The sequence below is a fragment of the Poecile atricapillus genome, chromosome 1 (genome assembly GCF_030490865.1).
Source record: "Poecile atricapillus isolate bPoeAtr1 chromosome 1, bPoeAtr1.hap1, whole genome shotgun sequence".
In the NCBI taxonomy this organism is placed as follows: domain Eukaryota; kingdom Metazoa; phylum Chordata; class Aves; order Passeriformes; family Paridae; genus Poecile; species Poecile atricapillus.
In genome coordinates this window covers 154,629,671-154,644,741 of record NC_081249.1, presented here as the reverse complement: position 1 = coordinate 154,644,741, position 15,071 = coordinate 154,629,671, and the positions used below count along the sequence as shown (strand labels likewise).

The 15,071-nt window shown below is 37.3% G+C and overlaps 1 protein-coding gene across 5 annotated transcripts in view; it reads right to left on the bottom strand.

Annotated features, from left to right (window-relative positions):
• Positions 1-15,071, bottom strand: part of NUBPL (NUBP iron-sulfur cluster assembly factor, mitochondrial) — an 81,075-nt gene that overhangs the window by 20,782 nt on the left and 45,222 nt on the right. For all 5 annotated transcript variants that reach the window (XM_058862568.1, XM_058862575.1, XM_058862589.1 and 2 more), the window contains one exon: positions 8,749-8,842. In XM_058862568.1, coding sequence (XP_058718551.1) covers positions 8,749-8,842 — 94 coding nt within the window. The remainder of the gene's footprint in view (positions 1-8,748; positions 8,843-15,071) is intronic.

Below are 15,071 nucleotides of genomic sequence, written 5' to 3'. Positions count from 1 at the left end.
ATGGCTCAGCATTTCCTGGATCTTCCCACAGAACCTAAGATGCAAGAACCTATGTCAGCAAGATTGAATTCTACATTTTCTGGTTCATTATTAATTGTTTTAAGAATCTAATAATTGGCATGGCATGAAAGACAGACTATGCACAACAAAAAACCACAGAGAGATATTTTTTATTAAATTCTCATCCAAAAGGAAAAAAAAACTGAAACTGCCAAAAAGACCCAATGGCACATTACAGAGCTTGGGCTTCCACAAGCACTGTCTGTACAAAAAACCTCTGGCCCCTGAAATACATGAGTTAAAATTATGCTTGTGGAAAATTTCCACGGCTTCTTCCAAAGAACAAAAGTCAACATGCTTAAGAAGCTGCATGTTCTCTCCTGTTTTCCTTTTTTACTCTGAGCTAGTTACAGGCAAAATTTATTCACAGCCAGCTTGTACTGACTTACACCAACACAAGTAGAAAACAAGTACCTTCTCTCTTTCTTTGGTACATCTGCTAGTCCAACAAACCCAACTTGAAGTTCAAGAATTCAAATTATCTGCAGCATTATTTCCTTTACTAGCAACCAAATATGGCAAATGAGACTTTTCACTGTGCTCCCCTCCCTGAGTAAGTTTGCATGTTTAATTCAGAAAATGATTCAAATAATAACTAAGAAAGAACGCAACCTACGCTTTCCTTGCTATCTTGACTCTACACAGTTAACAGGAATATCAAACTGTAAAGAGTTATTTTGATCAATAAAGTAATGAAATATGATGGAATTCACACACAGTATATCTCTTGAAGCAATACGTGCAATGTTTACGCAAATGTCTGAATGAGACAAATTGATGGAGAAGTTGCAGAAACTATAATGCTGTAACATCGCACATTGAAACATACTAAAAATTCTGTGCTTGCAGTTGTGTGCAGAAAAGTAGTTTCTGTGCCTTGAGCATACTAAGGATATCTTAAGTATCTTATCTAAGCAGAGCACATTTATGTTTAATTGACTTATCTACTTACTCATGCATTCCTTTTTTTTTTTTTTAATTCCTATCTATTTCTTTTGACAAAAAGTTGCTGCATGTTCACTGAATCACACAGAATCTGTGCACAGGGCAAGCTGGAAGGCACCACTGCAGGTCATCCAGTCCAATCTCCCTGCTCAAGCAGGGTCCCCTTAGAGTATGTTACTAAGGATTCTGTCCAGAGGACTTTGAAGTATCCTCAGTAATGCAGACTCCACAACCTCTCCGGGCAGCCTGTTCCAGTGTTTAATCACCTGCACATTACAGAAGTTCCTACTTGTGTTCAGGTGGAATTTCCTGTACATCAGTTTCTGCCCACTGCCTCTCTTCCTACTGCTAAGTACCAGCAAGAAGAGCCCAGACCCTTTTTGATAGCCTCCCTTCAGGTACCTATATATATTGGTAAGATCCCCTCAGTCTTCTGTTCTCCAAGCTAGAAACAGCCCCCAGTCCCTCATAAGTGACATGCTGCCATCCCCTATTCCTCTTTCCCTTTCTTTTTTCTCTCTTTGCTGGTCTACCTACATGCTCCATGACTCTCTTAGGTACTAAGATCCAGAACTGGACTCAGCACTCCAGGCAAGACTATATTAGCAAAAACTATGTTAACTGTATTTTCAATCCTTAGGACACATTAATACCCTGTAACACTGATGTCTGCCTTTCTATTTCAACCCCACGTCCTTAATCCTCGGTAAAAGAGAGATGTGCCTACACAGCACATTGGTACCCTTCTGGTGGACTGGTGTTGAGGAAATTACAAGCACTGACACAGCCTATAATTTCTATGTATGGAAAATATCACCTATATTCACTGCATCATTAGGGCTTGCATTAGATGCTTGGAGTTACAAAGCATAAGGTGAAATCTCACCAAACCTTAGCTGTAGTCAGTTTGTACCCAAGCAAAAAACAGAGCTCTAAAAAGCAGATCAGCAGCAGTGTAAAAGGTCCACCTTAGGATGAAAAGGATGCCCTTAATATATTTTTCCCCTCCAGTGTCTTCACAGACAGATTTCAGAATCAGGCTGCATGTATCTCATCCAAGACAGATGATTAAGGATCCCACAACAACAAGTATTAGACCATGTCATATATCAGCCTCTTAGCAAACTGTGCCATATCAAAAAGCTGTGAAGTATAACTGACCAGGGAGACTGACAGAGTTCTGGAGGATAAAGACACAGAATAATCATATCTGCTGACTGACAAGCACTGAACACTCTTGGCAAGGAACCACATTAAGCCCTCAGTACAGCTGCAGACAGACTGATCTGACCACACCACTCATGCACTTCTTGTAGGTTTTGCTACCTCTTCCACCGCATTAAATTCGAACTTTTAGGTGACGTCCTCCAGTCATAAATAGCCTTATTAAGCCGTGGATCTTTTCAGAGCCCCTCTGATTTTCTGTTAAATTTGTCCCTTCATAGATGAAATTTGCCTGCAATTACAGATACATTTTTGCAATTGAAGATGCAGAAAAAGGTCTTGCCAGAACAAAGACTTCTGTCTTCGCTGTTATTTCAATTGGCAATGATTAGAGATAAACTTTCCTTTACCTTTTGTGTGTGAAAACTCATTACAAACAACAACTTAAAAGGACCACGAGTGTGATTTTGCATTACAGGACCCTCACTTCAACCTCACAATGTAGCTCAGAACTATCCCGAAGGCTGGATCCCGGCTGCATCACACCTCCAACATGTTTGCTGCCTTCTTCTTGGAGGAGTCATTGAACAACTGCTCAGATGGGATGTTTCCAACAGCCACACATCCTCTTCTGCCCAAGAACTAGCAGGTAATAAAGAGATTGGGACACTACCAACTTGCCCACATGAAAAGGGAACAGAAATCTTGCAGCAGTATTTTTCCTCCTGCTCAGTGGAATTGTCAATTAAACAACTGAGCAGAGGAATATCACATGCTGGATAAAGCTGTCACCCTCAAGCTAAACTGCCCTCATCTACACTGATCAGGAAGTCTTGTAACATCCATTTCACACCAAATCACATGGGGAAAGATGTAGAATAACAATCCTCACAGTGGTAAAATGTTTGGTTTCGGTCATGGCAAACTGAACATCTATGTCACACTAACACAATTTACAAAGAAGTAATTATTTAGTGAAGTTAAAACACCAAAAACATTCATCATAACATCTGTGAACAAGCACTATCTGCCTAAAACAAAAAGCTAATCCCTCACAGACACTGCCACATTGCACTCTTTCTTGGCTATCTGAATTAGCATTTTTCTGCTCAACTCCATTCCACCTCCTGCTTTGAAGGGCATTTGCCAGTCATGTCTAGATTATTATGAGAATTGAACTAGGCAAAAGCAAAGTCCAAATAGTCTCTTTGACAAATGAATATGATTTTTTATTTATTTTTTTTTAAGAGGTCACAATCCAAAGAGGAGAACTGGGTAAAAGAGTAATTCTACTGCAGAAAAAAGACAACAGTGAGACTTCAAAATCAGCTCCCCAAACCATTCTGCTGTTTACTTTTTTCCCCTTGAGGTGGGGATGGTAAGGAGCAGATCTGAACATTTACTTTTTTCAGAAGAAATAGCTAGAGAAGAAAATGCAGTACCATTATTCATATGAATTTCCCTGAACCTTTAGCAATCTTCAGCAGTACACTAGGCTAGTTTGTTCCTCCTGTTCAGAATGATTGGTCTAAAAACCAACAAGGCAATTGCAGTTAATCTAGTACTTAGCATACACTTAGCCACAGCTGCCAGACCTCAGAAAGGCCAGTTTGCAAAGCCTCTGTTCTTCACAAGTTTTTCCTGAATACCTGGAAACTATTTTTCAGAAACAATAAAATGTGAAGAACTTGTACTGAACACACTATCAATTCAGCTTCAACAGATAATGTGTGTTAAATCAAACTCCATGAGACAAGAATGAAATTTAAATTTGTATTGAAAGTCTGAGGTATTAATGTGTAAATTCATACTGTATTTTGATCTTTAAATTAAGTTTACAGCATCTATTGATTCTGACACTACATAATGAAGCACCAGGAGTGTCCAAAGCTAAGATAACCCCAACAATAATTTGCATTTGTCAGTTACATTTATTTTGACAACACAAGCAGACTATTTCAACATGAAAATTATATTTGGATAAATACAAAGAACTGTTTTTAAATCCTCACTGGTGCAACTCAGGGTTTTTTGGTGCTTTTCAGTCTATGCTAAACCCACTTGCCTTTCCATTCCTGCAGCTATTTTAAACATCAAAATACAGCAAGAAATGAAAAGTAAATCTACATCAAAATCTGATATTAAAAATATTTGCCATTCAGAATTAGAACCAGTAAAATTTACTATTACCCAAATGTCTCTCATAAAACAGCTTCAAAAATTTACTGCAGAAACTAATTACGTACCTTCACCATAGAAGAAAGGAAGCTCAGAAATGGAGAAAAAAGGATTGTATACTGCCAATAAAGCAAAAGGAAAGATCAGATGCCTTTCATCGGTGGTGTGCACCAAAGAGATGTGCAACAAGAGGCAAACAAACACTTATACAAAGAGCAATGTCAGAATACAGATCTTAAACTGTATGCTGCACACAATTTGTACTGTAGCACTGGGCTTTTTTTGATCACTTCTCTTCAGAAAAGACAAGGAAACAGCACCCTACCTACTCAGCTTTCAATTTCAGGTAACTTAAAGTCACAATTCTTTCCCATGCTAAATCATGCACAGTTTTAAAAAACAGTATTTTTTTAAAGCTGATTTGAAATCCTCCACTTACTTTGTTTAATGTTCATATCTAAAGAGACAGTTCATCACCTGGAACTCCCTGTTCTTCTACATTATTATACATTGCCAAGATCTGGTTCTGTTCATTCCCCCACACTGCTATAAAATAGTTGTGCACAAGGCTACACCCTGGTCTGTGTGACAATGAGACACATACGAGTAAATAATTTGGTTTGCAAGTTTGGTGTGTCACATGACAAAATTTTAAAATGCGAAATGTTTTCAAGTTAATAGCATCCCTTTACTTTTTCCTATTCAATGTCTATTGAATAGAAATAAGATTTTTAATGTTTAACCAGTAGAAACAAAAACATGCTTTTTGGTTTTATTTAAAATAATCTATCAAAACACTGCTGCCAAAAGAAATGTCTTTAATAAATATTTCAGCCCTACTAGAAAAAGGCATTTAAGAGATAATTAAGAAATGCATAGTGCTGCAAGATGCATTCAGAAAAAATTACACCATTTATAGGATAAAGCAATTTAAAAATGGTAGAAACTCTGTCTTATGTTGATTTTAAATCTGAGAGGTGACCAAAGTAATCTCCTGTATGACTAGCAATGACAATGCTTCTGCTTTTATAGAACTTGAGAAACAAAATAGTATTCACATTGCTTTCACTTTGTTTATCTTCACTAATTGTCTTTCTGATTCGTATTAACAACCTTTTTAGAGCTTATTATGACAAAGATTATAATATGTGCTCTGTATGTAGGGGAAAAGTTACCTTCAGGTGGGAAAATTAAGAGCACTGAAATAAAACCTGAAGCCTTTTACTTCCCGGTCTCCTTAGCAAACACAGTCAGTTGAATACTAATTACTGTAATTATTAAAAGATTGCTCAGTAAGATGTGAAATTATTTGTTAGTCTCAGTCAGCTTCCCACTAGGTGGATGTATACTTCTAACAGTTTTCACTGCTGTGGCACCTCAATATCCAGAGAAAAGGGTGATATGACAAACTTCAGCAAATGGAACAATTCCAGTATTAACCTGGAGCTGGTTCTGCCAGCTGAGGCAAGATCAGTCTCCAGAGCTGTCAAGCTGTCACACTTCACTAACACTGGCTCCACTTAAACATTAATAAGGAGCAGGCAGCAGCCAGCCTAATTTAATGGTCAGCCCCCACAATGCAGCTTCTCCACAAGGCAGAAACGTTTCTGCAGGACTCTGAGACTGCCTCTTGAGCAGAGATGCTCTTGCTGCTGCCCACACAGCCCTCATACTCTGAAGGGAGAGAATAATAAACTGTTCTCCCAGTCTTTAGGGAGGCTAATTATCCATCTCCAATGATATTTATTAAATTTATGGCTCCTTTAGATAAATGATCAAACAAGTCCACAGAATTAGATTACTCAATTTAGCAACTAGGTAATGCAAAAGAATCACAAGCCTTATCTTTCATAATATCATTAGTTCATACTATATCTTGATAGCAAACATCATAATATCAATCTGAAACCCTCTGTTTTTAAAATGTTTAAAAAGCTAGACATTGTGTAAGGATTTTTCTAACTTTTCTGAGCATGCATGCTTAATATATGTTGAAAAACCCATTTCTGGAAGTTTTGGTCATGCAAGAGATGGAACAGAATAACAAAATAGAAGTAAGGAAGTAGAACTCAACACAAATTAAATAACAATGGACATGAAGAAAGCCATTTTCTCCAGACTGACCCTGGATTTCTATTTGGAAAGCAAACTTGCATCCAAAGAAAGCAGTGGTGTTTATGCAGAAATAGGTACCACATTTTCAAGATATCATAACATTTCTCACCTACAAGTTTGTTGAAGAATAACTGCAATATGAGCAGAGTTGTAGTTGATCAAATAATAACAGGCTAAATAAGATGTGTTTCCTTGTAAGGTGACTAAGACTAATAAAACCAAAAGTCACCGTAGTTTCCTTTTCCACCTTCTTTTAAAGAAGGAAAACTGCTGTTCCAGCCAAGGTTGTGTGAGGCTAACAGTCTCTTTAAAGACTACTGGAATTATAAGACATATCTTGCTGTGCTGCTTTTATACTCATTAGGTATTCCTCTAGTCTCCTTTTGACTCAAGAGAGCTATGGGACCTGTGATGCAGGAAAAGAAACCTGTCTTGTAAAATTAAAACCCAATACCATTTCACACATCCTATCAGTGTCCCATGCTCAGATGTTGCAAAGCTTTTCATGCCCCATCTGGGCAAACCCACCACAAACAAAACATCTTTACCAGTGCTCTTTCTCCCACTCACAGAAAATTCTGTAAGGGGCTGGCAAGAATATGTGTATGGGTTTTGTAAATTTAGAGGCAAAATAAAAATATTCTACACTGCCTATCCCAAGGAAGCCACAGATTAATAATGAAGGAATCATAATGCAAATACTGTATCTCACATATGCATGAATGCAAATCAAAGAACAACTTTCATGCAAATTAGATAATGCACTTTAAATTTACTAAACTAAGATATGTATGTTGTCTCTGAGGAAAACCAGAGAAATTATTCCACTAATACCATGACTGTTCAAGGCATCTTCAAAGGATAAAGAAAGAACAAGAAAATCAGAGAGGGAACAGAGTTGCACAACACCAAATACTTCCTGAACCAAAGTGAAAGACAACAGAGTGCTTAGAAAATAGGAATTGCAAATGAAGATGGAGTTCCCAAACCAACAGAATTCTGTACACTGCTCCAAAGACACGATCATCAAGATCTGTAATATTTTCTTCCACACTCTTGAAAGAAACCAAGTTGAAGACAATAAAAGCATACTAACCAATGCGATGGACTCTTTGAGAGAAGAGACAGAAACCAAGTAACGCTCAAAACAAGAACAAAGAAGAAAGAAGAATAAAGAAGTAGTTCAAGCTGTAATACACAAAAATATGTCCTTCCAGTGAAAAATAGCCACAATAAACAAGAGAGAAAACTCTTCCTAAGTCACAAATTCATCAAGTAAGAACACAGATAATTACATATCTTATCTGCTGTGGTCTTCACTAAGAGCAGAATGCATTCTGTTTTTTTTAAACTGCAAGAGTCAAATTCAGCATGGTCAACAAAACCAACTAATTGGAAATACAAATATAAAGTGATGCTATCACTCCTAATTTTATTAAGTTAGGATTGTTGAAAAAAACTGAACTGAACAACTGTAGGAACAAAGTGAAGCCATTTCAGAATTCAAATAAAAATGAGACATCAGCAATATTTATAAGACATTCAGGATTAAACTAATTTCCATCACCTCTGTCCCAGAGGACCCAATATGCACCACCATAACCACTCACACTCCTGAAAGCATCGCCAAGTTCTGTGGGGAAAGGGCACAACAATCCTTTGAAAAGCAAGAGTCTAACGACCTTTTCTATGTTAAATCAGGACATTTAGGTGCACTGTAGTAAACAGAAATTATCAATACCCATTCTACTTTAAAAAGCCCTTAATAAAGCCAAAACCCTTTAACTGCATAATTCAACTGCACTTAAGTACCTTATTCAATCAAATTCTACCTTACCAAAAACTTCCGTGCCACAATCATGTCTCATTGCTTAAAATCCTGGGAGTTAAACACCTTCCTGCTTTGCTTCTGACACATGCAACCTACTAGGCATTGTATGCCAAATGGATATGAATCACTACTTTATTTTATTCTCTTTACTGTAAAGTAGGTGCAAAGAAAAATTTTCTACTACAAAATATAGCAGTTTTTGAAAAGACTGTCTTTCCTTCAAGAGTTACAGCTGACTTCTTCATCTTTTCAAAACTTAGCTTAAAAGAAAGTAACACAACTGTAATGCTAACGTTAAAAATCACTGATAATGTTTCCAACACCACAGAACCGATAAAAAAAAATTCTTAGCATGCTGGAAAGAAAAATAAAAGTAACTTTTGACTGGTGTTTTTTCCAAAGTTGTCAAACTTAATTAACTGCAAATCTCTGAAACAGTCAAGCAATACACATACCTGCAATTGGAATATTCTGTGATACTGACAGCTGTACATCTCCAGTCCCAGGTGGCATGTCAATCACTAAATAGTCCAGTTCACCCCAGTCAACCTGGAAGACAACAATATAAATATACATGGAGACTTACGTGTTTTTATTTAGGGCACTTTGTTGACTGCACTGTTTTAGTGCAGTCCTTTTTTCTTGTAATGCAAACAAGTGAGCCAAGGACATCTAAAAGAGTAATACTGAGATGCCCTCACACTTTCAGCACAGAATCAAAACATTATTTTCCTGAGATACAATCTTTACTAACCACTCAGAACTATGAGTACAACTTTGGCATAATTATTATATAATTATTCCCCCCCAAAAATTAGCAATATCTTCAAATGTTTACTTTGCAGCTGCTTAATCACGGGTTAAAACTAAATGTTCGGTAAAAGGCTAAAAACAAGGGGTTTCTGCAACAAATGTCACTTAGGAGTTATTTCCATTAATTTAAGACTATTTTCCTTCCTTCTTATCACTTGTGGAGACTACACAGTTTATTTACTACACACATATTTAGCCTATTTCTTCTGTTTTGTTGTTATGAAGTTAGAGCTATCAGTATTGGATTTTTTCAGAGGAAAAAAGAGATGCTAGAAGAAAAGAAATACAAAGAAAACAGAACACCCCAGATTTGTTACATTAAAATCACCAAGTATAATTATACAATGTGACAACATTCTTAATATCCCCAAATGAAAAATGCTTAATGGCTGCTGGACATCAAATAAGAGCACTCATTAAAGATACTAGACTCCATTATGAGAATGCTGTGATTACTTACCTTTTTTTACTAGGACAGACTTTCCAGGAGAGCCAAAAAACTCTCTCCAGAGCATGGTGCACCGAAATAAATGTTCCCTTAATGAGAATAGAAATGACCCTAGGCCTACTCTATATAATGGACAGCCGACCTATACTTTATCTAAACATTATCCAACAGATATAATGGAATTTTATGGTATGCTTCTGATTCATACAACATATACAACTGTATGAGCTGCTTTAAAACATGAAAATGCCAAAGTATAGCCTTGTGTTTTACACATTTCCTCAAGTGCCATTTTAACAGCAAAAAATAATCAACACTTTGCCAGTCCCCTAGTTATTGTCATGGAATACTAGACTCTGTCAGGGCAACACTCATCCATTTTCATTCAGTTCTTGTATGGATGATGATCTTCTAGGGAAGCACATCCCATGTGAAATCCAGACCACTAACTAACCCACTATGCATTCAGTGAGAAATGGAATTTTTCAAGGCAGACTAAGGAAGAAGGAAGATTTCAGAGCACTTATGAGAGAACAGGGATGGGAAAGGTTAGCTGAAAATTCTCACTTTAAGTATATAAATTAGGGACTCTTAGGCACACCTCTCTTTTCTCATTTTCTATACAAAGGCTGCAGGAACACTAAACCATACCTAGGATAGTCTAGCTAAACAGGAAACGCCATTTACGTTAATCACTGCACTTTTTCACATTTGATATTGATCTGTGTCATCTATAATAGCCACATTTTGTCAACATTCATAACCATATTGAGACTATATAATCGCAAAGAAAAACTACATATATATGCAAAAATATACATACTGAAACAGTCATGGGTAGAGAAGCCATTTTATCTGGAAAAAAAGTCTGCTTTTGACTTTGGTTCTCTTAACTAAGCTTGCCTAGTTATTCATCAGATAAATGGCAGTGCTGATGAACACCTCCTTGTCCAGTAAAAACTACTTTGCCCACATGAAGGCACAAACTTCAGATTTCTCCTTCTTAATTAAAAATCAAAAGTTATAAAGGTGAAAAACTGAAATTATATAGTAGTTTACAACATGAATAAAGCCACATTCCTTAAAGATTTGCAACTAAACACACAGATCTTCGGTAAGCATGTAGTGGTTTAGATTTGCTAATTTCATTTTCCCAGCCAACGCACCAAATAAATGTCGTGGTTTTAAAGCAGTAAGTAAAAAATTACTTATTTCTTAGTGTGAGATATGGATTAGAACAAGAGCAAAACAGGCTTAAAACTTAAAAGGAAATAAAGTTTATTAACAAAACTTCAAGAATTAGAACACCAGAATAAACTTCCAGAAAAACCCTTTTATCCCTCACTACTCACCATTCCCTTGTTCACATGACAACAGAGACAAAAAAACTTTGGAACTTTGGTGCTTAAAACAGTCCCAATTCCTGCTAGAGTCTTTTCATCAGCCTTTGTAGAGAAACAGAAGTCTTCTTCTGCTAATTTATGGAGTTCCTCACAAGAAAGCTATTTCTGTTATAGCTCTCTATTTTCCTGCTGCCAGCTACCCGGAAATCTTGTCATCAGTTCACTCCTCCCATTTCACATCACTCTGAGGTGTGTATGGGTCAATGAGTCTAGGGATATTATTTTAAGGATGAGTTATTCAAAGGCAAAAGTTCTCTTCATCTGTCTGTGAGCTTCCCTGGAAAACAGAAGTTTTCTCTTTGCCTCAAGTGGCCCCAGATTTTCAACTATTACTTCTCTCCTTCTGTTCCAGCACTTCACGGTATCATAATTACTCCACCTTTTGCTCAAAATCTAAACTTTGAACACTCCATTTCTCCCTATATACTCTGTCATGAATTAAAGGAGTTTTTTCAGGACACTATTGTCCATCTCCACAGCTTTAACAGAAAAATATTTCAGCTTATAAAGCATCTCCTTATTCTCTACCTTTTCTGAAGCTTAATTCTTTTCTTTACTGTCTCTGATAGTTTATAAAGTCTCTTTACATGTTGATTACTCTCTCTTTCTCTCTCTGGAAAAAAAAGATTAATCTGCAAGTCTCATCTGGGTAATGAAAGGGTTAAAATCTTGCCCAGGCTTTGTAGATGGTTCTGTGATCTCTGCCAGAGCAGCGGCTGGAGCTGTCTGCGATGGAAGATTCTTCATGGCTGCTCTGCAGAGTGTGGTCCCTGTCTCAGCCCGCCACAGGTCAAGAGCTTTTTTCCTTTCTTTACTCGGCAGTCTCTGGTGAGTTCAGTCACAGCAAAACCTGCAGCCGAGCCAGGGACTGGCCTGGCCCGGCCAGAGCCCGGGGCAAGCCCCTCAGGCCCCATCTCCCGGCCGGGAGCCGCTGGGCCCAGCCCAGCCCCTGCCCGGGCTGCATGGCCTGGGCAGGGAACGGGTGGCCAGCCAGAGCTCTGTTACCTTTCACAGCCAGGAAAACAAAAAGAGCAAGAGACCTCTGGCTTTACATCTTAAGGGGGTGTTCACAAGTTGATCTCACTTTTCAATGGTCAAAACTGCTGTCAATTTTTAGAAATGATTGGTCAGGAGAAAATACTCCCATCAGCCACCAGCAGCTTCAACTTCCTTAGCTCCCAAAACTACCTTAAAGTCACCCCATGACAAAGTAACATGCATAAATCTCAATATGAAAATCTGGATATTTCATAATAATCACAACCATTTTGAAATGCTAGGTAGTATAGGCAGTTATAATTTTTAAAAAGGATTAATGGATTAATTCAAAATACCTCCCCCTTCCCACATCTTCATGAAGCCTCATTCTGGCATCTTTTGTTAAGTCCATATCTACCTATCTATCTATCCAAACACAATATATAATACAACTCCAGTAATCATATTCTCCATCCTTAAATGCTTCTACAAAATATTAACAAACTGGATTTTTGCTTTCTATCTTGCAGCAAGATCCAGTCTGGAAACAGCCCTGCAAGTGGCACAGCACTACTATTATTCTAACACAGTTTCTAATCACTTTGTCTGCCAAAAACACTTGGTTCTTGGATATATTCTCGGAAAAAAATATTTGGATATTTAGTAGTTTTCAGCCCTTTTCTACAGGAGCTCAAATTCAAGTCCTTTTTGACACAGCACTGCTTTATGGAGTAGTACAAAACAACCCAAATCCCACCCCTATCAGAGGTAACTGGAATAAAAAATATTTTGTCCTCAAGCTAAAAGCTGTCTGGTTTTGCATATACTCGCAGGCCCTAACTTTTAAAATAGCTCCTCCTGTGAAACAAAGTGACTTTCTGGGCTTGACCTAGAGCTATTCTTTTCAGCCTTACCAAATGCTTTGTTCCTCGGAGCTCTTCAAGTACCAGTCTCCAAGTTACATGTGATTGTCCAATGTACCAAACATTACTTGTGCAACACTGCTGGAGGCAACTGCAAATACCAGTAGCTCAAAGCCTTTCCTAGACATTCAGATTTGTGGGGATACACCAAGATTTGCCATAGAAGTTACTTTCAAAATTTACCCTGTATAGGAGTAGGGGAGAAAGGGTCCAGAAATCGGAGGGCACCAGAGCTTTGTCTCAAGCTTCCCTAGAAAGCGATCCCATATCATCCAACATGCACTTTCTGGATTGTCCTACAAATAATGATTTTTAATAAAGCTATAAACCTTTGTAAACTGAAGTTAATAAAGGAGTCTTAAGCACATGGTGAATCTCATGGTAAATCTCATTGCTAGGCAACAGGAAAAATACTCTGTTAACACATAGTGTAATTAAATTATAATGCTTTATTTAATTTATGGCAGTGTAAACATCTTATTTCACATATTTTCTTCAAATTCATGGATTGAAAAGAAAAATAAATGAGCTGCCTATCAAATGAAGTGTACTCTGTTTTAATGCTTACAAATTTGAGCACAGAAGAATGGAGAAGCTACAGCATTTCAGCAGCAGAGGAGAGGACATCTTGCCACTGTGTAGAGTAGGAGGAAGACAGGCTTTTGTCCCACAAGTTCAGAAAGAGCCATAGTAAAGATGCCAAGGCTCCTAAGTACTGAATATATAAGAGAATTACCCTCTACAAACATCTCTGAGCCATGCCACTGCTGGTGGTGCTGAACTGGTGAAAGTCAGGTGGCAAACTCAATTGGAAAACCATTCCTAATTAAAACTAACCTTTTTTTTTTCTTTTTATGCTGAATGCAGTCAATTCATTATCCTCACAATTTTGTTTTTTCTTTTTCATTTGTAATTCAAAGCAAGAAGGGAGAGCTGCACCAAAATTATACAGCCGTAATTTCTGGAAAGAACTGAACTATTTGCCTAGTAGTGAGCAGTATTTTCTAGATATGTAGGTTTGCTCAAACTTGGTCTGGGAAACGCAGCACATAACCCCATTTCTCACTGTGGACTTCCTCTTATTTGCTTCTATTCTGCAAGGATTGGATGACATTCAGTTGCTCCTCCATTACCCTCCCACAGGAATACAGCAGTATGAAAATCTTTTATTAAATACACTATTGAATGTAATTTGGATAATTTGTTATGGAAGTGTACACTTTATTTAACAGGAGAAGAAATGCCAGGTCTGTTACTAAACTGCAGCATAGTAGAAAGAAAGAGGGAAAAGACATTTTAATTAAATTTAGAACTGGAACATAAAATCAGGAGTAGCTTTTTGAAACCTACTATTGCCATTAATTCACATTATTAAAATGGAACACACAATCAGGCTGTGATATAAAACACTAATTTGAATGCAAATCCTGTTTATATGCAACAATTTACCAAATCAGGACCACTGTCCTCATGTTCTCATTGAGTTCCAAGGAGTGTCTGTATGCAAATGTAGTTTCACACAAGAAAATGGACTCAGATTAACAGCACATTACAGTAAATGAGCTCCCTTCCAAAGCAATAGGCAGACAGGGCTACAAAAGCCTGCCTTGTAGCATCTGAAATCTGTCAGCACCTTTGCATGTACAGAGGTGTTAATGTCTTTGCCCCTCTAATGTATACAGTGTGTAAAACATTTCAAAGCATAGAAATGAAATTGCATTTTCTTTAAGTACAGCATTCATCTTTTTTTAAAAAGGTTTAACTTGACATTTATTGTTAAGCAAAGTAATTAAGTGCCATGTGCTTCTGTGTATTTTCCCTTACTCAGAAACCCTACGAATGCTTCTATGTAAATTACTTTAATCAATCATTCTGTTTATGTGACAATCCATAATCAAAATACCAGATATACATTTTGAATAGAGGTTCTAAATAGCAAGTTAAAACCCAAGGTAGAACATAGAGATATAGAGGGCATTTCTGCTGAGGAATGAAGCCTGAGCATCCTCTGTGCATGAGGCAGAAATGATAGAGCATTAGAACAGAAAAGGGATTGCTACTTATGACTTTGAAGTAATCCTCGTGTTTGGTTGTTTGGTAAATAACAGAAGATAATATTCATTTGTTCTTAGTAAGAGGAATACATGCAGAGTTACAATCAAGCGTTATGCAGGTGCAGACTTAGCAGCAGCCAGCCAAACTGTGAACACTAG